This window comes from Aplidium turbinatum, chromosome 10 (genome assembly GCF_918807975.1).
Source record: "Aplidium turbinatum chromosome 10, kaAplTurb1.1, whole genome shotgun sequence".
In the NCBI taxonomy this organism is placed as follows: domain Eukaryota; kingdom Metazoa; phylum Chordata; class Ascidiacea; order Aplousobranchia; family Polyclinidae; genus Aplidium; species Aplidium turbinatum.
The window spans coordinates 17301189-17323039 of NC_137481.1; the positions used below are offsets into that span (position 1 = coordinate 17301189).

At 38.8% G+C, this 21851-nt stretch overlaps 2 protein-coding genes across 2 annotated transcripts; one reads left to right on the forward strand and one right to left on the reverse strand.

Moving 5' to 3' along the window:
- The first annotated feature begins 487 nt into the window (after positions 1–487).
- On the forward strand, positions 488–8739 carry LOC145778557 (transmembrane protein 43-like). Its single transcript, XM_082590065.1, has 6 exons — positions 488–4119; positions 4490–4618; positions 5757–5971; positions 6087–6351; positions 6548–6767; positions 7305–8739. The coding sequence occupies exons 1-6, from the start codon at positions 3988–3990 to the stop codon at positions 7505–7507; spliced, it is 1164 nt and encodes a 387-aa protein (XP_082446191.1). The 5' UTR covers positions 488–3987; the 3' UTR covers positions 7508–8739.
- Positions 8740–9570: 831 nt separating this feature from the next.
- On the reverse strand, positions 9571–18203 carry LOC145778092 (troponin C, body wall muscle-like). Its single transcript, XM_082589502.1, has 6 exons — positions 18065–18203; positions 17702–17732; positions 15061–15207; positions 11236–11399; positions 10216–10315; positions 9571–10057 (listed from the first exon to the last, which is right to left on the reverse strand). Exons 1-6 carry the CDS (start codon positions 18077–18079, stop codon positions 10014–10016), a joined length of 501 nt encoding a protein of 166 aa, XP_082445628.1. The 5' UTR covers positions 18080–18203; the 3' UTR covers positions 9571–10013.
- Between the last annotated feature and the right edge of the window lie 3648 nt (positions 18204–21851).

Below are 21851 nucleotides of genomic sequence, written 5' to 3' on the forward strand. Positions count from 1 at the left end.
AAATCAGGCCGTATCTTAGTTGATTCTAAATTGTTGCAAAGAATGACTGATTGTATTTTTCTCAAATCTAGATGCTAAGGTATAATTGCTATCGTTATTGCTGCTGATTTGCATATTTTCAGTGTGAATGAAATTAGTGGGTAATCCTCTTCATGGATGGACTATCCACATTTTTAATCTGAATTAAGTTCAAATTTGAGCTTTGCTTTTTTGTATTAATTACTTTTAAAAATCAAGTCAAGAGCTTGTACCTTTGTGAAGCATGAGCATTGTCTTATAGTGTAGCCGTTATGTCCACTTGAACTTTTTGTGGAGTTAACTTTTTGATACGGAGGTACTGAACAACACCTCAATGACCTATTTTGTCCATTTTCTTTATACCAGCCTACTGTTACTAAATCAATTATCTGCGAACAAAAAACTGTCACGTTATCTTTTTAACCTTTTTATTGTGCAACCCTTTTTCAAAAAATAATTTTTTATGCGACCTCTTGGTGGGCAATATACAGTGCAAACTACCCGCTGTAGGCCCACTTTTACTTGTTTGTCTACCCTAAAAGTACAATTTGTGTTCCCGTTTGGAAAGTTCTGTTTCACACAATTATAAAACATTAAGTTTTGTGTTAAAAAACCCCAAAGCCTGTATCTCGTGTTTTTCTATAATATTGTCAAGTTTAGCATATTTAGATGTCGAAAACGTTCGATATTTAATTGTTGCGTTGTTTTGTGTTTTTGTAAATATAATAATCTTTAAATATGCTAAACTTGATAACGTTGCTCGGCTTCGTATGCCTATGGTTCAACAAGACAAACTCTCTACCGAAGCTGTATTTTTCTATAATAATAGGCCACAAATTTTTCAGTCACCCCCTGCACGGCCTTTTTTAAGTATATATTTTGAAAATCAAGAGCTTATTTCATTTTCAAGCAATTGCTGAAGCATAGTCCTGTCCTGCACATCACCAACTTTGCGGTCATCACACAAGTATATATGAACTTTTTATATGGAACATTAATGGCTGGTACTGTTTTTTCTTAAATCTAGAAAAAAAAGAGACAAAATTGGTATTATTTTCATTGTTGATTTTGGTGTTTTCATTGTAAATAAATTTGAAAATGCTCTTGGATTAACTATGGATTAACTCTATGGATACTCTATGGATTAACTATCCAAGTATTTAATGTAAATGTTCGACTATGAGTATTTTTTTCGCATTTACATCGTTTTCAAAGTGATAAAAAATTGAAAATTATGATGTATTTTTTCTCGGTCACTTTGCTTACGGAACCACACAGCACAACCTGATAAAATGTGATCAAAATCTGTACTTGCGACTAACATGGCCTGGGTGTCTTGACAAAGAATGACTTCATTTTAACTTAATGTGATTTTTTCGTTTACACTCACTTATTAATTTATTTATTTTATTGAATGTGTATTAATTTATAACTGAGATCGACAAAACGTTTTTCATTGACCTGACCTCATGTTCTTTTATTTAAAAAGTTACTGTTTTGTGTTTACAAAAATGCATCTGAAGCAAAAGTTAAAGCATTTTGTACAAATTGATGCTAACTACCAAATTGCATAATTCCTGTTTTTGTATGATAAATATTTGTCTTCGCTAAGTTCATGCAATTTTACAGTTTGGGTGGATTGTGTGATATCACAGAAATTATCATAAATAGGCAGGCTGGCCCAAAAGTAGGTTTGCAGTGATTACATATACTATTAGTTTGAAAATTTAACACTAGAATAAATTGCAAGAAGCAAGAAAAAAAGTTGAAATCCAAGTTAGATTGATACTCTGAGGAATATTTTATACTGGTTGTACTTGGTGTTAACTGTAAACCTTCAAACGATCGTTTAGTAACTGTAACTACTTTTGGGCCACTCTGTTTATTTTATTGTAAAGAGTTAGTGTTTGTACTATTACTTGTAATTATTGTACTGTAAGTCTTTAACCATAATTTACTGTCAGTATGTGTGGGTGCGCACTGCGCAACTGTAGTAGCCTATTTCACCGAAACATAAATAATTTTCTGAAAACGTTTGAATTTATTTTCTTTGTCAGTTTTATTGTTTATGCTATTGCTTGTAATTATTGTACTGCAATTATAATTTATTGTCACCCAACTTGTGTTGTTGCGCAACTGTGGTATAGAGACGAATAACATTATTCCAACAATTTCAAAAACAAACTAACAAACACAATGAAGTTAAACGTTTTCGTCGAAAACCTTACGCTCTCATTAAGAAAATAATAAATGATGTCTTGCCAAAAAAACATCCAAGCTTGCTTGAGTTTATTCTGTTTATTTGTTTTTGTATTGCAATTGCTTAAATAATGTTATTCAACCCCATTAATTTTTTGTTGATTGTGAAATTGTTTTCTCCAAAGTTATACGTAACTGTAGTATTGTACTATTGTTTTGTTTGAGAATTTGCTCAGCTTAAGCTGAATTTCAAACTGCATGAACTTTTTGTGATGTGCTGGATTGATCTTCTTGTTTTAAATCTTCTAATCTAAAAGTTTAAACTGGATGTTGTCTTCACTCTTGACCCGGCAGGTCTACCGGTCCATCTTACCACTGCTCTATTATCGCTTTGTCGGCGCTTGCTTATGATAATGTTGCCCACGTTTTGGAGCCATAGAGCTTACATGTAAACTTGACTTCTTGAGCTGACATTTAAACTTGACCTCTGATTGCAGCAGGAAGTTGCTTGCTTGTGAGGATAGGGAAGAGTTCTCCAAACTTTTTCCATACTGACTTGCACTGCGTTGTGGCTGCAAGCTGTCACCCCCCTCCAGAAGACATGTTATCTCTAAGGTACCAAAAGTCACCTATTGTGTCAAATGTAACACGTTTAACCCCGCTAAATGGCCTACCGTCTATTGATCTTGCTAGTAAAGATTCAAGCAAAGAGGTGTTTAAATTGTGAAGAGAAGAAAGGTTCCTTGACAACACCTTGCAGTGTTGATTGCAGTGTTTTGATTTCAAGAAATTTGCAATACTTACTGCCACCTTAGTTTTGAATCATCGAAAATTACTAACCAAATTCTTTCCGTTTGTTGGTGGAATCAGTTTGAATCACTGTTTTCTTAACAGCAACAAGTTTAAATGTAATTAGCAATTTACCTGAAAAAAAAAAACACCTGAAATTTTGTCTTGAGTGCATTCTTGAATCAGTTGGAACATGATTGCATTGTAGATTCCTGCTATCCAGACAGATATCACCATCATCTTTGTGAGGTATTAGTTTGCAGACGTCTTTATTTGCAAGACTAACGATTCACAAGTGTACCTTTCCAAAAGCGCAAGGCGCTCCCCTTTGTCACCCGACCAACTAGATGTGCATCTTAGACGTCTTATCAACAAGCAATTTTTACTAAGGCAATTCTTGCACTCATTGGTAACAAAGATTTCTGCTTTCCTGCGAAAGTGCTAGATCTTCGCTGTTGCATTGATAATGATCAGCCATCGAGTATTCCAAAATGAATGCCCCTTGTTTAATTTATGGACACTTGGTTCGTAACTGATTCTGTATCCTGATTGATCTTATCTTCATAAATGTAGCGATGTTTGCAGTGGACTTGCAAGTTTCTCTGCAAATCTCTTTTTCTGCAAGAATTGAAAGAATTTTGCAAAAAAAAAATGTAAACTTTAAAACGTTTTTCCATTAAAAGTGGTAACTGTCTAAAATCACGTCTGTGAAATTTGCTTGACATACGAAACACGAATATCATTTGGCACATTCTAAAAAATTCATATTACCGCCATTTTTAAATATTTTGTGAATTTTAAATATATTTCCTTGATCGTGTATTTTATCGTTTATTTATTGTGATTGTAGTTATGGGATATTGCCTATGCCAAGTTCTAAATTGTGAAGTCGCTGTGATGTTATTATGACTGTATCAGGTGCACAAGATTAGGTTGTAGATTTGTAATAAACTAAAGATAGCACTTGTGTTGACGTTAAAAATGCAACGTACAACCAGAGTCACATACAGGCAAAACCCAGGATTTCTTCAGCGCCTTGGACAAAGTTGTTCTGGAATAGTAATTGGACTCTGCATGTTTATCTTTTCTTTTATAATCTTGTATTTTAATGAGGTGAGATGGCTGTTTTTAATCTACAAGTTTGGGCTTTTCTTCTACATTTAGACTTTCCAACATCCTCCATTAAATAAAAATAATAAAATCAGCCAAACAGTTCCATTTTATTTTCATATTTTGACGTATATAAGTCAGCTTGTATCCTTTGGAGATCCTCCTTTTGCATCATGGGCTACTCCCACGTATGTTGGCAGGAACAAAATCTCTTTTTATTACAAATTTACCCTCCGTTAAGTTTGAAAAACTTCGTAAAGCAATAGATCATTGACATGCGGTTTTTTGTTTGAGCTCAGCCCAATTGTGAATTGATTGGGTAAGACAAATACTGTCCATCCGGGAAACTAAAGTTCTTTTGTGTTTTGTGAAGGGGAACTCTGTTGCAACAACGCAGATGCTGGACGAAGGATTGCGACAAGTTGTGTCTTCAGACGAGTCAACAAACTTGAATATGAATGGAAGACTTGTTCATTACACTGGAATTTTGAAAGCAGACAAAGTAAATTTTGTTCCTGCTTCGACCAACTGTGTACAGCTTCATCTTTGTTTAGTGAAATTCTCTTGAAGAACGCCAATCACTATAATTTCAGTTGCTTATCGATTTCATCAGCAGATTTTTGCCAACAAATTATGATTATGCGTTATGTCGTACCTTTTCGTTTTAACACGCTTTTTATTATGTAATCAGACAATTTCTTTTCATTAGTTTGTTGAAGCAACGATATATATTTTTAAGTTGACTAGGTTCAATATACGCATTTCAAAGCAGCAGCAATTCAGGATAAACTGCAAGAAAGTATTGACAAAATCAATGAAATTAGCAAGAAGTATGGAATTAAACTAAATGAAGTCAATGTTGACAGAAAAAAAGCAATGAAAATAAAAATTAAGCTGGAAGGAGAACAATAATATTGGAACAGGTCACTAACCACTCATACCTAAGATGCACCAATGATGTAAAAAGAAGGATCGGTCAAACAAAAGCGTCATTTTGGAAATGTAAGAACTTTTTAAGAAGAGATATAGATTTGCAATTGAAACTGAAAGTATTATCTTTTTATATCAAACGAGTTATGTCATATGGAAGTGATAGTTAAACCTACAACGAAGAAATTTACAAAAAAAAATTAATGCTTTTCAACTCTGGTGCTACAGAAGAATGCTAAAATTATCACATAAAAAAACGCATTTCAAACAAAGCAATTAGAAATAGAATTGGAGTGCAAGATAGGTGGGCAAACGAAATAGATGAAGTTTGCTGGACAGATTTTGAGGAGATCGGCAGGACAACTACATCAATTGGTGAATGCAGGTATGGTGGAGGAAAGGGGTGCCTGGTAAGAAGACGAACTTAGGGAGATGATGTACATCACTGGGCTGACTTGTCAAGCGTCGGAAAGCAAAAAGAGTAGCGTAAGAACGTGACGTGTATACTGTATAAGCACATGACAGCCAACCTTCGTCTTGGAGACGGCGCATAATGATGAACACGGAAAGGAAGAATTAAACCAGGCTACAGTATTAGCTTATTACACAGAAGCTTAATACTGTCATTAACTGCGATACTACTTCAATATGTTCTTCATATTTAAAAAAATGTTTAGTGATAATTAAAACTTTGCTGCGTGTTTTCGAAGGAAGTCGCTGATCCGATTTATGGCTTGCGTGTTCCTTGCGCCAAGTTGCATCGGAAAGTCGAGATCTACCAATGGGTGGAATACTCGTCCACTAAAGAAATTAACGAAGGTGACAGGACACGAGAAGAAAGAACATACACTTACTCTACCGAGTGGAAATCCAATCTTCAGATAAGCAGAGACTTCGCTGAAGAAGTCGGTCATCGCAACCCAACGTACGTACCACAAAAACATTGCAAAACTCTCTTGTCAAAATGTTTTTATAGCTTTGTGCAATTTAGTCGTTATTGTTGTATGATCTGTCTCACTATTTTCTGTTTTAATACGCAGAGAAATGCGTTTCAAAGACGAAATATTTGAGGCAAGATCGATTTCTGTTGGACGAGTACGGCTGTCATCCGGTTTAATTTATAAAATAAACTGGTTCCAACCGGTTTACCGTCTTACGGAACCTAATCCCGGATTGGATGCTTTCATAAATGGACAACACTACTACCATGGCAAAGACCCATCTATGCCACTGGTCGGTGATATGAGGGTATCTTTTGAGTGCGCAGGAGTAACGGACACCGGTGAAATTGGCGTGGTTGACGCTGTAAGTTCAACTCAGCTTCACTGTAGTTCTATTGAATTTAATGTTTCATATTTGTGTTTTTTGTTTTCAGCTTGCCGCTATACCTACCTTCACATGCAGTTATGCTTTAGTTCGAACGTTCGTGAACCGTTTCTGCTTTCACTCCTGTTCTCCATCTCGTTCGGTCCATTGCATCTTAATTAAATTCACTTTTCAGGTTAGCGTCGTTGCTAAATTAATTGGCGACACATTCGGTCCATTTGAAATGAAAAAAGGAAAGCAACTAGAGCTTTTGTATCAAGGAGTGAAGTCTGCTGAGGAAATATTCCGCAGTGAACAGGCATCAAACAATGCAATGACCTGGTTCCTGCGTCTCTTTGGCTCGGTTCTCATGTTCGTTGGACTTTCTATAATGTCTCGAGTGGTGGTGACAGTAGGTAAGATTTGAATGGTTATAGATCTTGTTGATCATGACGCAGTGGCTTTGTTGTTTAGTGTCCGCCCCTGAATCGGTAGACGTCGGTTTGTCACCTAAATTTAATATCTACTTGGCCCTTAGAAAAGGGTTGGATTCTGGGTAATAATGTGCTCGGCTACGCCTCAAAACGGCTTCACTGACACTGTTTGCTTTGAAAAGCACTGAGAGCACAGCATATCTGCTGTGGATACTAAGTGTCGTATGATAACACATTGTTATTATTTTGTTGTGGCCTTATTTTTGGATTAACTTAGTGATTATTTTGATTTGGCAACACTGCTAAATTTACCAATGAAGTAAACTAAGAAGGCATGTATTGCACTTGAAAACTTTTGTTTGCCTAAGCCCTAAGCGAACAACGCAACTGAACAGTGTTTCAAACTGCTTTGAAATAGTCGCATCGTTAAATTTTGAAGCCCTTTCAGACATAAACGATTATCCCTTGATAAAAAATAATTCGCTGTCATAACTCCAATGTGTAACTTATGTTTTTCAGTGGATTGGATTCCTGTGGTTCGCGAGATAGTGGCCATGAGTGTGACGATTTTTAATTTAACTCTTGCTGCCTTTCTATCGCTCTGTGTCATCGCCTTCAGTTGGCTGTGGTTTCGTCCGTTATTTGCTGCTACGTTATTCGCCGTGTCATTACTGCCTTGGTATGTGTCACGCCAGCGTGCCTCTTCGTACCACTCCAGATGATTGTGCGTTGTTCGTTACGTTTTTCAGACAAATTACAAACTAACTGTCTTTTATTCGCTAAAACGCGTCTTCGGACGACTCCTAATGTTACTATCCGCTTTTTGTACCGCTAGCATTTCCTTAGTTGCTGTTAGTTTTAAAACAAAGATAATCACAGTGTGATTTTTTTTCTTGGTTATCGTTCAGAAAAGGGTACTTTTAATTCCTGGTGCGAAATTCCATTTTCATAATTTTACACTGTTGCGTTATAATGAATCTCACGCTTTTTTAATCAACACAAGCGGTTGTTAAAAATGCTAGGCAAAACTGGTGACTTATTCGCTAAACATGCAAAGTAGGAGTTTTACCCATATATACGCCCCACTGGAGGTCTGTGGCTTGTTTCGTTGACAACTCTATGTTACTCATATCTTCCATTTCTAACGTGGCTTAATCTGTTACCACCTTAAAATGTTAATTTCACGATTACTTTTCTTTATTTATTAATATTTTTGTATTTGTTGTATTTTAAGTTTCTAATCGTCGCTTCATAGTTCATAGATGTAGGCTACCATTATTGTACATGTCTTCAATCTATGGTTCAATCCTATGCATGGATCAAGTACAGTATGTCGGTTTTTGTCTAAATAAATTGCATGTTGACAAAGCCTCCACTCTCATTTCGAACTCTGTTATAATCTAACCTTCCCTGTGTAGTTGAAATAAATGCAGATAGAAAACGTTGACAATCATCTACTCATCAACAGGGCTAAATGTGCCATATACACTATTTGTAAAAGAAAGGCCAAGCAGTAAAGCAACATTCATCTCATTTACACAAAAGTAACTCCAGGCCCGCCGTACAGTTCACAATGTGACTGGGCTACAGCTACAGTGGTTCGCTGTATGCGCTGTAGCGGCTAAGCACTATGCAGCCTACTGCGTAGGTGATTACAAGATATAATGCAGTTGAACACGACGTATTGAAATATACGCCTATACGTATTAAAATATTAATAGCCACACATACCTTTATAAAAACTTTAACTTTTTTATATGAATTGTTTTAGTTAGGAAACTGAATCTTCGTGCGACGCCCTGTGAAATTTCAACGACGCACCAAGGCGTCGCGACACACAGTTTGAGAATCACTGTAATACACAAATAAAACATAACCAGCTTTTAAATGTTGTAATTTATCGTGTTTGTTATTTCAATCATGCACCAAATTCGAATACTTTCACGGCGGACCCTCTGAAAATTCCTCGCGGATCCCGGTTGAGAACCTCTGTTTCAAAATGTCAAAGAAGGTTAGGTCCAGTGGCGGCTCGTGGCTATTTGTAATGGATAGGCTGCAAAAATGTTTCACATTCCATTTGCATTCACCAATTTCACGAGGGTAGACTGCAGCCTATTAGGGCGAGTCGCCGCTGGTTAGGTCTAATCGTAAGGATCTAGTTTCAAACAACTTAGGCTAAAGCGCGAATTGCCTGAGATTGGAATTTTGAAAAGATAGGCCTATCTATCAAACTTGGAATAGACAGTTATCAAGTTACGACTGTAGCCTCATAACCAGGGCTTTGGAGCCGGAGCCGTGCATTTTCAACGGAGCTCTACGTGAAATTCAAGTGGAGCTAAAGTCAGTTGTTTGAAAAATAGCTCCGGCTCCGCTGTATTTCATAAGATGCTACTACTATTGGCTGAATTCACATAATTTAACAGCAACCTTTCACAAAATTAAGAAATTATTTGCGTAATCAGACGTCGAATTAGCGAATATGTTTTGAAACGCAGTTCCGCATGAAAGTACCTTAAATTTCATAAAGTTGTGCCATTTTTAGCAACAGTTGACTGCAGGCAATTTTAAGCTTTAGAAAGTAAATTGATGTGTCGTCATTATTTTAATGAAAGCACTTTCCGGAGCAGTGGTATCAATAAGCTCCGGAATAGCTGGAGCTAATTTATGATAAAAGAGAGCTCCGGAGCTGGAGCAACAATATTTACGGCTGCTCCAAAGCCCTGCTCATAACGGTCCTAATGAACAAAATCATGTTGCTTACGCTAACGTCTCTTCGTAAGTGTAGCAAAAAACGGTTGAGTTATTCTCTGGGTTATGTTTATTTTTAAACACTGCGTGTGAAACTATGGTGACAAAGTACAGTAGTAGGCCGAAGACGAGAACAAGATCACCAAAACAAATAGGCCTTCATGTGTATTGTTCATGAGTAAAGTAACATTATAGACCTAAAACTGCAAAAAACTTACTGTAGATGCGTAACTTAACAATCTCAGGCTTCACTGTTATTCGTTGATTTATAATAACACCAATTTTTTGAAAGTATAACTTAAATCTATTTGTAGAGAGAAACAATTAACGTGATAACCTGTCAGTGAGTGATTATTCACTCGTTAGAAACTATAAAGAGGTGAAAAACTACACGATTGGGAAAAATAACATTGCTGAATTTCTCCTCCCTAAAGAATCAAAACTTTTCAAAAGAGCTTTTTTTTTATTTCTTCCATGAAATCATTGCACGGTTTGTGGAACGAACTTCATCATGTTGACCCACTCTGAAAAACAAATTACGATATTTCACGATAGCCAATTTATTTTTAGAAGTAAAAACAGAGCTATTTTTGAAAAAGTGTGATCTACTGCAAAGGAATATTTTTAGGCTGCTCTGCTTGCTCATCAAGTGTTTCGGTAATATTGTGCGCAGAAGTCTTACCTTCATAATCTAGCATTCCATCTTGATTTTTGTCACCATCTTGCATCATGTCATCCACTTCCCATTTATCCGTTTGCACACCAATCCCTTCCATGGCAATCTTTAAAGAATAAATTAAAAGCCAAACTAACAGAGTTGATCATACGCATCGGATCTGTGATTGCGTCAGTGACGTAGCTAGAAAGAAATTTTTGGGGGACAAAAGCAATTTTTGGGGGACAAACGTCATTCAACTGTAAAGGTATTAAAACGTTGTAGGCTAATAGAATTAAAAAAAAAAAATTTTGGGAGGCAGGATAAAATTTTTGGGGAACAATTGTCCTCCCCCAGTGGCTACAATCTTTGAGTGTGTGTTTTTTTCACTTTATTTTCGTTTCATTTCTTAGGGAACGTTCAAATATTACATAACGCCTTCGAGGGGGAGGGGGGGTTTATGCAAAGCGTTACGTTAGCGACACATTGGGGGGAGGGGGTTCAAGCAAAACGTTACGTAACGCTTTCGAGTACGGAATGGTAGTTTTTTGTGCTGAATTCGTAGTGAAAAAGCGTTACATGGGGGAGGGGGGGGATTGAAAAAAGCGTTACGTTGGCGTTACATGGGGGAGGGGGGGGTCAAAAATTTGGAAAAAAAGCGTTACGTAATATTTGAACGTTCCCTTAGGCTATTTCAGCTCATCAAGCAAAAAATAGGCTATCACTTGTCACATTCTACAGCAGGAGTCTAGAACAAGGTAGAAGCGACAAAACGCAAACGTTAAAGCGTTAAGTGGTGAGTAGCTTAGCGTAGGCTACTGTATTCAAAGCTTTGCTTCAACCAAAGCAAAAAGGTCAGTTCAGTTTGATTTTATTACTAGCCAGTGACCATCACAACGAAAAATAATATAGGATAGCCTATGCCAATCATAGCTAATAAGATAGGCTATCTAGAAAAACGTAGAAGAGACAAAAGCATAATTTTTGCTTAGAGCGGAAGGTCACATAGCTTAAATCGTAGCCTATTATTATTTTACTATCAGCTACTTTAAGTTCATCCCAGTCGATAAATCCATCCCCATTCAAGTCAAACAATCGGAAAGCTTCCGAAAGTTCTTTTTCGTCACGCTCCGGAGTTTTTGCTTCTTCTTCGGCTTGCATTTGCCTGTACATCATCAAGCAGAATTCTTCGAAGTCGATCGTTCCACTTCCTGTGGTAGAGTTCCAAAAATTCAAAAGTAGGTTAAAGTTTAGTTAGGCTACATATAAGCTGAGTTTTTGTTTTAAGCGCATGGCCATAACTAGGAAGTAGGATTAAGCATGTGCAAAAGAACAGAAAAGCTATAGCCTACATTTGCATTAACATAGAAACAAACAGTGAAAAGGGGGAAGAACAAGCACCTTCTCGTGGTCCCTCCCGTCAGTACCATATCTTAAAGGAAAAAAGATATGCGAAGCGAAGCTTGTCATACTCGAGCAAACCAGGCCCAGGTTCAGCGCAGGGTGGATAGGGAAACGCCCTTCTCAGGGCGCGGCAGCTCCTCTGTCGAAAAGTACAGACGACCCACCGTACTGCAGCTGAACACCGAGGGCATTACGGCCAGCAAGCTCAGCATCATCGAGTACCTGGCCGCAAAACATCAGGCCCTCGTCATTCTCCTCCAGGAGACTCACTGCACATCTGTAGATAAGTTGGTATTACCCAACTTCACACTCGCAGGCGCAACCATCAGCAGGAAACACGGCCTCGCCACGTTTGGCCATGAGCAACTGAGCTGGACGCCAATAGACCAGTCCAGTGCCCAGTCGGAGATAGAGTGGCTATGCATAGACATATCAGGCTATCACATCATCAATGTCAATAAGCCACCACCCTCACGCTTAACACCAACAGCCATCCCAGTGTTCCCCCAACCCAGCCTCTATGCTGGCGATTTTAATTGCCACCACGTTGACTGGGGCTACAACACCACCAACATCGACGAAGAAAGCCTGGCCTCATGGTCAGCCAATAATAACACCCTACTGCACGATCCCAAGGGTGCAGTGAGCTTCTTCTCCGGACGCTGGAACACTGGTACAAACCCCGATCTGGCTTTCGCAAATGATGACCCCGATAATTGCCAACCGGACAGACGTGTGCTAGAGAAGTTCCCCAGGTCCCAACATCGACCCCCGATTATCACGGCTCCAACGCTCATAATGCCTGTCCCGAGCAAGCCTGTTAAGCGATGGAACTTCAGAATGGCTAACTGGGAGTACTATAGCCTCCTCACAAATGAAGCCACACAGTATCTCCCATCCCCTCACACCAACAACGTGGAAAAAGCCTACCAGAACTTTTGTGATGCAATAACATCAGCGGCAAAACAATCCATCCCCCGCGGCCGACGAAAGACCTACATACCATGCTGGGAGAAGGAGTGCGAAAGCCTCTACTCCGACTTCCTCCACGCCCCTCAGGGCAATGACACCAACAGCTCAGCCACAGCTCTGCTGGCAAGGCTGGACTCAAAGAGGAAGAAGCGCTGGACAGAAGCCGTTGAATCAATCGACTTCACGCACTCCAGCCGCATAGCATGGAGTACACTGAACAACCTAACTGGCAGATCACGTGCCTCTCGTCAACAATGTCCCTTTTCAGCAAATTCCATCGCCTCACAACTTGTGGAGAACGGGAAATACAAATCGAGAGACCGTGAATCAGATAGATCCGTCTTGCAAGAAATGACGGACCTCTGGAAGGTAACAACCCCAGACGGGAACAACATCTCGGATGAGTTCACTCCGGAAGAATTTTCCGCCGCCCTCCAGCACATAAAGCCAGGTAAAGCCCCGGGCCCTGACCACTTTTGCCCGGAGCTGATACTCCATGCTGCTGCCTCCTTAAAGTCCTGGTTAAAAGACTTCCTTTCCTGCTGTTTGCGCCACCTGAGAATTCCCAGAATCTGGAAAAGAGCCCTTGTGGTTGCAGTTCCTAAGCCGAATAAGCCCCCAGGGGACCCGAAGAGCTACCGTCCAATCTCACTGCTCTGCATTCCCTTCAAGATCCTCGAGAGACTCATCTACGCCCGTGTCGAACCAATAATAGATCCGCAGCTCCTCCGTGAACAAGCTGGTTTCCGACACGGACGATCAACCGTAGATCAGGTCACACTTATGACCCAAGACATTGAGGACAGCTTCTCGGCTAAGAAGAAGGCTGGCGCCGTGTTTGATCTCACGGCTGCCTATGATACCGTATGGCATAGCGGCCTTACCTGCAAGTTACTCCGTCTGCTCCCTGACAGACACATGGTCCATATGATGATGGAACTTGTGCAAAACCGCAGTTTTACCCTCACAACCGGTAGCGGTCGTCAAAGCAGACTACGTCGACTTAAAAACGGCGTCCCACAGGGCTCAGTCTTGGCTCCTCTCCTGTTAAACATATACACCTACGACTTGCCCCCCACCATCTCCAGGAAATATGCTTACGCAGATGACCTGGCACTCCTGCACTCAGCAGGAAACTGGCAGTCAGTGGAGAGGAACCTCAGCCAAAAAATGCAAACACTATCAGCATACCTCCAGAAATGGAAGCTACAGCTCAGCAAGTCAAAGACAGTGTCGGCGGCCTTCCACCTTAACAATCGGGAGGCACAGCGTGAGATAAACATCAACATTGATGGGGAACGCCTGCCCTACTGTGCCGAACCTACATACCTCGGCATAATCCTGGACAGGTCACTCACGTACGGCCGGCACTTGAAGTCACTGCGCAAAAAACTATCTACACGCGTCGCACTTTTGAGGCGATTGGCGGGTTCCGGCTGGGGAGCTGGTGCTAAAACTCTTCGTACAGCTACCCTAGCCCTTGTTCATTTCACCGCTGAGTACTGCGCGCCGGTCTGGTGTCGTAGTTCTCACACCCACCAGATTGATACCGCCATCAACGACGCACTGCGTACTGTGACTGGATGCCTGCGTCCCACTCCAACGGACTGCATACCCATCCTAGCAGGCATCCACCCGCTGAGCTACGCCGTAAAGGAGCCACGATTTCTCTCGCTCGCCGCGCTTTGGACCCCGACGATCTCCTCCATGCAGCATTCAAGAGACCACCACCTATAAAGCAGCGGCTGAAATCAAGACGCCCCTTTGTGCCTGCCGCACAACAACTACTTAAGAACGCAGAAGAACTTGGTTTAAGTGCGGCACACTGGACGAACCATATGTGGAACACGGAGTGGCAAAATCACACCTCCACGCTCCGTGACTTCATACCCGACGCCGATCCCCGTCCACCAGGGATGTCCCTCGCAAGGCTTGCGTGGGTCAGGCTTAACCGCCTGCGAACTGGCGTCGGCCGCTTCCGTTCGGACATGCACAAGTGGGGCCTGGCTCCTTCATCAGAATGCGAGTGTGGTGCCACTGAACAGACCGCAGACCATGTCATCCACCACTGCCTAATCCACCGGCCTCCACACGGTACGCATGGTCTGAGGGTCCTGGACGACGAGACTGTTGAGTGGCTGAAGATTTCCTGCCCTCCAATCTAGCCTGGAAAGATCGCTCATACGCCATCATCATCAAACAGTGAAAAGATAAAGAAATACTTTAGCGTGAACTTTTTAAGCGTATTTCACCAAACTGGTTCAATCCAACTTCATATTTGTGGTTGTTCCCTCATATTTAATATCGTCTGACATGCTCGAAGGGAGGTAGCCTATCAAAATTTTCCTTATTGGGTTACCTAGGCTGGCAACACATTCATATTAGGCATCATGTAAAGAGGTGAAAAACAGCAACGTGCGGCAAAACCACATAGACGTTCTAATCAGGAAGGCAAAATGCAGATGAACCTACAATTAACGTATGAAGTAACCTCACCGTCTACATCAACTTCTTCTATCATTTCTCTGAGGTCCTTTTCAGTTGGGTTTTTTCCGAGCATCCGCATAACTTTGCCTAATTCTTTTGTTGTAATTGTGCCATCTTCTGAGTCAGAGACAAAAATGTCGAAAGCAGCTCTGAATTCTATAAAAAAAAATTGTCAGTAGCCTATTTAAAACGAATGCAGTTGAGTCATATTTACTGTAAATCATTTTTTTAATGTAAGAAAATAAAAATAACTTTAAGCCCGTGTATAAATGATGTAGCGTAATGGCTTTTCGTTGAGGTAGGCTACTTAGCACATCTGTATGTTTTTACTGGTTTGTTTTTTAAAGTTAATTTAGTACTCTCAAAAGGTTTATTAAAATTCATCCATGAAAGCAAACTCTTTGGTCTCATTTCCTGGTGAGTTGCGTTTGTAATTAATTGCCTGTAAAGTTTAATGCAGGGATGGAGGAAACACGTGGGCCTCGTGGGCCTGGGCCCACCTACTTTATTTTCTGGGTGGGCCTGGCCCACCCACTTTTAAAAGCCAAATTTCTTTGAAAAGGTAGCGAAAACGGCAAATTAGAGAAGGAGTTCCAAAAAAAAGCTCTTCACTCATTTGATACACACTAATTTGATTACACAGGCCAACAAAAAAATTTTGGCACAAAAGGTGAGAGTCAATTTAGAGTATTTTAGGGCCCCTGATTCCAAGCATGCACTTAGTTTTTTCAAATTTTTGAAACTACCAGGAATTGAATTTCGAACCGAGATTACGTTCTTCCGTAACAAGGATAAAATTTTAAGCAGTTACTTCATTGAAGAACACAACTTTGTATCTGTAATTATATAAATGGCCTTCGTATCTTGATGGGTGTTGCTCAGTAGGCCTATAGTAGGCCTACCATAATAAAGATCTGCGTTTGTTCATCGATGGCTTTGTTTTGCTTATTCGTCTAGTTTGTTAAGCAAAACAATGTAGCCTATGTATTTTGTTGTTTGTACTTAGTAGCTTAGTTAGGGTTAGAAGTTCTGATACCGTTGAAGTCAACAAATATATTAACGCAAAGCATAAGTTATTTATTCTACATCTTAATTGTATCCTAAAGCTTGCTTCACGTCGTATTTTGATTGTTACTATAGGCCAGTAAACGTTAAATAGCCGTTTGTTTGGGTTGTAATGAACGTGATTGGTTCCAAATAGCGTTTATAAAACTCAAAAATGCGCCTGGAATTACTTTCAGTTTTGTCTATATAATAAACGACACGACGTTAAATCTATAGGGGTTCAAAATTGCAAAAAAAATGTTTTTGCTGTAGGCTATCTCAAAAACTAGAGCCAATTTGAAAAAAAACAAGTGTATTTTCGGAATCAGGGGCCTCGAAATACCTTAAAATGACTCTCACACCGTGCCTTTTAAAAAAAAATTCTTGTTGGCCTGTGAATGATGAAATCTAATCTTCAAACTTTTCTGTTGAGCCCAACTGTTGATGGGCAGTACATGTGGGTGTGGTTGCGTGTGATTGGTGGATTAATCCAATCTAATTGTTCTCTAAGGTTAAAACAATAATAACATTACATATTATGGAGTGCATGCACCTAGGCCTACTGTATACAGTAATGCTGCAGATTATTTCTCCGAGGTTGGTATTATAACTGTGTGTGTATTTTGCCTTTTTATTTGTGTGTACATCGCCATATTTTGTACAGTGCTATAGAGCAATTTAACAATTTTGTAATTTGTTTGGCCAAATCGGGCCTAAAAACGGAAATTTTTCGCTGGTAGACAAAAAAATCCAATAATGAAAACACAATGTATAAAGGATTTGAAGTATTAGGAATGCAACAATGTTATGGGGGGTCTGGGGGGCGAAGCCCCCCAGAAGTTTGATTAACTTTGACTGCTACGCGTTTGGGCCCACCTACTTTTAAAATGGTTCCTCCATCCCTGGTTTAATGGCTGCCTACAGTACACACATAAGTAAACCAGGAATGCTTAAATAGATAAAGTGCTTGATTCCTATGTTATTCTGCTTCGATAACCAGCTAACCTGGATAATGAAACACGTCTTCACTTCTACACACGAGATAGCCTACAAGGGTCGAAAGGGAGAAACTGGTCATCCTTTCATCAATGCTAGCTTGTAGATCGATAGTAGTCTACGATGAAAACTTATTCTTATTCTGACTCTCGAAAACTAAGAACGGGAACAGCTTCACTTGTTACACTTCATACATTCAAGTTTCTTGTTTGACAATATTTTAATGATTTTTGTTGACGATTTTAAGATAAGACGCTGATTGGGCTATGATAAATGCAGTTTAGCTAATTTGTAGACTTTCAAGAGCAGGTGTTAGGTCTATTCACAAGAGAAATATAGCATACAAAAATAGTTGAACTTCACAGAGCTATTCCAACTTAAATCTCATCTATCAACCGGTTTTCATTTTTGAATTTTATAAAATTTGTTATTTTTGTGTTGCTTATTCTATTTCTGTTTCAATAATCAAAGCGGTGACCTTAGCATATGAATGAAATTTTTTACCAGAAAATAGACCAACGAGTAACAACTTCAAGTAAAATGAAGTTGAGGTAGCCTATAGATCTAAATATATCAGTCTCGTCGTAATAATCGTATTGTATATTCTCACCTGCTTTCTGATCATCTGTCAATGTAAAGTCCTGAAATATGTTACAAATAAGACAAATTATACTTTGAAGTAAAATATACTTTCAGGTAGATGTTATAAACCCACAATAACATAGGCATAAAATTATAAGTAATGATAAAAGAAAACAAATCAACGGTTTTTTATCACAAAACTATACTTTCTCTACTTTTCTAGTTAGGTTTTTCCACTTTTGAAATGACGGAAAAGTATAATAAAATCAAGCCACTAAAAATGAAAATTGTCGCCACACTAATCAATTGCTTCTGCTTATTTTGCATGACAAAACGACTTTCTGAACTAGCTGTAATTTAGCCTATGCATGCAGATAATACAGTTTCTCACCATTTCTTTACTCATTTTGATTCTTTCCAAGCTCAAAGTCAGTGGCAGAAAACAAATGTAGAATTTTTTATTTATTTCTAGTTAGAGCACTGTGGTACTTAGTAATCCTCAGGGAAAACACTCTGTCATCGGACCTCCGTCTTACAAACTAATGCTTGTCAAAAAAGTACCCTTTAATGGGTGACGACGCAGACTATTTCAAGTTGTGCCAGCTCATTGGCAGTCTAGCTCATCACTTATCTTTGCGATGACTGATAAAGTTTGAAAACATTCATCTCAGTAAACTCAGAGGCTGCATTGTATCACTCACATGTCAACTTCAAGTTTTCAAATGTCTCTCAAACGTACCATGCCCTTACTCCACTAGTGTATTTTAGAAACAAAACAACAGTTGAGCAAACTCTGTTCAAAATTGGAAAATTAATATGATTATTGATTATAGTAAAGTAAATAACAGCAGCCAAGTTCAATAATAATTAATTTAAGTGTTTTATTGTTGTAAATAATATTATTTAAATATTACCTATAGGTCTACTGTTGTTGAACATAACAGCTCACTATACGGGCATAACTTACATAGACCAAGAGTATTTCTATTTCGATGTGATAAACGCTATAGGTAGGCCTACCGGTAGAAAAAAAAACACTTATGTTAGTTTTCTAAAAAGCAAGCTCACTTATTAGTTTTTTTATTAATGTGTCATTATGTTTTCTGAACGCAGAATTGATGTAATTGTAGTCACTAAGCTCTGCATTGGCCTAAATTGAGAGAACTGTTGCTTATCATACGCACTTGGCTGCAAATCAAATTTTTATTCATTGATACATCGGTTCAACAACAGCAGACGTTAAGTCAACTTTGAAAAAGGTTGATTTCCTTCCACTGTAGAGTAGCTTACGTGAGAAGCAAAGCATCGACTTTTATCTGTCTTTCCATATTTCCTCATTCACTTGATGCTGGACATCGCTTTCGAAGTGATAACGATGCCGAAGAGTCATAGAATGACTAATATTGGCTATTTTAAGCAATTAACCATAATTAAACTTTCAACAGAAGTTAATATAACCTAATATCAATTTTGCTTTCAGAATTTGCAATCAGAATAGTTTGCTTTCCTTATTCATACACGAAAATTGTGTGTTTTTATCATTTATTATTTTTAGTACAATTTTATTGCAGATAAAAATTACTGATAGTGAACACCCAACTACGACAAAACAACCAAGCTAGGCCACAACGTAATCAATTGATGATCAAGATAAAGAGCCTGCTGACAATGTTTGAGGTAGGCTAGTGAGATTTGTAAAAACAGTCAGACCATGCAAACAGAAAAAAAACAACAAATGTAGTCTACAAATATTATGTGGTTTTCACAAACATTGTCAACGTAACATCCAATATTTGTACCTTTTTTGTTTTGAGACAATTTATTCATGTAATTAGCAAAGAGATATGGACTTAGCACGTTGCCTTGACGGACCCCATAAGAAACTTCTAAGGTTTTGAAGGTAAACTACTAACTCTTAAACTCCTAAGAAATTACTTCATCAAATCTGCATGTTTCGTTAATTGTGATAAAACTTTTTAAAGTTCCTACCGGTGTTACTGCCAATTTTCTTAAGTTAAGCCCTCTGCGTTCATTTGTGACTCGTTTGTTAATATTTGGATTTTTTCTCTTTTGCCGACCACTGTACTAAAAAAGCCACCTGTTTTTGTTTCTCTTTTATATTGTTTGGCCTCTTTCGCATATGCGTTTGGCACCTGTGGTCTGTTTTCGTTAAATCAGTAACTTATTAGTCGACGATACAACGTCAGTTTTCATTGAATTATACAACCATTATGACCTATTCGTTTTTCAATAATTGTCAATCCTTGAGAAAGGGAATTCGTAAATTGTACTGTAAATCGATTTGTTTCATTCTACAAAATTGCCTTTCTCTGGACGGTCGCAAATTAAGAAATCTCAAAGTTACCTGTGTTTAAAAGATTGTCTAAAAATGCACATTAAAAGAACACGTGAAAACCAATTCAAATTCATGTGTCGTGTTGTTGGAAGCAATCTAGACAGAAGAAACTGACCAGGCAGTTCAATAGAGCAAAGGTCAACGACAAACAAAATACGTCACTGTAACGTAGCAATCAAATAGACAAAGCGGACGTTACATTTCAGTTTTTAGACATTTCAATCAAGAAAGTCGTCGTTGTTGACAGTGAGCGAAGTTGAATGCCAAGAAAATGGCAACAAATTCTGTAAAGGCGACAGACGTGGCAGATAAATCAAATGCCGAAGAATCAACAAATCCAGAACCCCAAACATCAAAGGTGACAACAAGACCACAATCAAAAATGCTCTACCAAGCAGAAAATGGCAGTCTGCACCCAAGCGACAGCACCAGCAAAGTTTCCAGCAAAAGCCGCTCCTCTACAATGAGCGCTAAAATTAAGAAGGCGGTAATATTAGCTCGATTGGAATCACAAAAAAGGATCTGCGAGTTGGAACAAGAGCAAGCGAAAGCAAGGGCAGAATTTGAAACAATGGTCCTAAAACAAAGTCAGCTACGTGAAGAACAAGAAAGAAAATTCCTGCAACAAGTCCAGGAAGCTAAACTAAAGGCAGAGCTCCAAGAGACAATTGCCCAACTTTCGGAAGAATCGGAAGAAGATGCTGGTGAGCGCTATAAAATGTCTAAAGACAATGTTGATATAAACGGACAATTTCAATCGAATTTAGCAACTAATGTAAACAATAATTCTGTGTATCCTATGTTATCCCAATTAACGTTGAGTGGCGTAGAAGCCAGGTCTAACATTCACGAATCTATTGTCGTTTCAAACAAAATTAATCCTTCACAAACAGTAACAAATAAATCGTTTGTGAGACATGAGCCGAGTACGTCGTATGCCCAGACCCCTGTACTAAATCAAATAAACAATAATCAATCAGTAAACTCGAAACAAATTCCAAATATTACTATCAACCCGTCCCCACTGTTGTCTGTAGAACCCCCAATCTTTGATGGAAATTCTGCTGAATACTGTGGTTTTCTAGACGCATTTGATACGTTAATTGATTGTAATTTCACAGAGCCTAAACGTAAACTTTTTTATCTGTTGCAATATACCAAAGGCTCTGCGCACACTTTGGTAAAAGGGTGTCAATACATGCTTCCCCACGAAGGTTACACAAAAGCAAGAGCTTTGCTACAACAAACCTTCGGTCAAAAATTTCAAATAGCTCGCGCATGTGTTGATTCCGTCATAAACGGCCCATCTCTTCAAAATTCTAACAAGGATTCTCTAATCAAGTTCTCTTCGGAACTAACTTCCTGCATATGTACTTTGTCTGGCATGAATTACTTACAGAAAATGGACAACATGGATACCATAACAAAAATAATAAGACGCTTGCCAAGTGGCTGGTATTCTGGCTGGTTACGCGAAGTTGACGTAATTTTGCATGAAAGAAATCAAGAAATAAGCCTTTCAGATCTCTCACGGTACGTCTCGCGCAAAACGAGAGAAACGACCAATTTGGCATGCGATATTCTAAAATCTACTAAAAAACAATTCGATGATTCCAACTCCAAACGTAGGAGCAGCGTAACCTTTGCAACGCAAATAAAATCGTCGAACCATGAAAGGACATGCCATCTGTGCAGAGATAAACATTTTCTCAATCAATGCAAACAATTTCGAATGATGAATATTGACCAAAGGCTTAAATTTGTAATCGACAACAAACTCTGCAAGTGCTGTTTAAATGCTGGTCACTGGGCATATCAATGT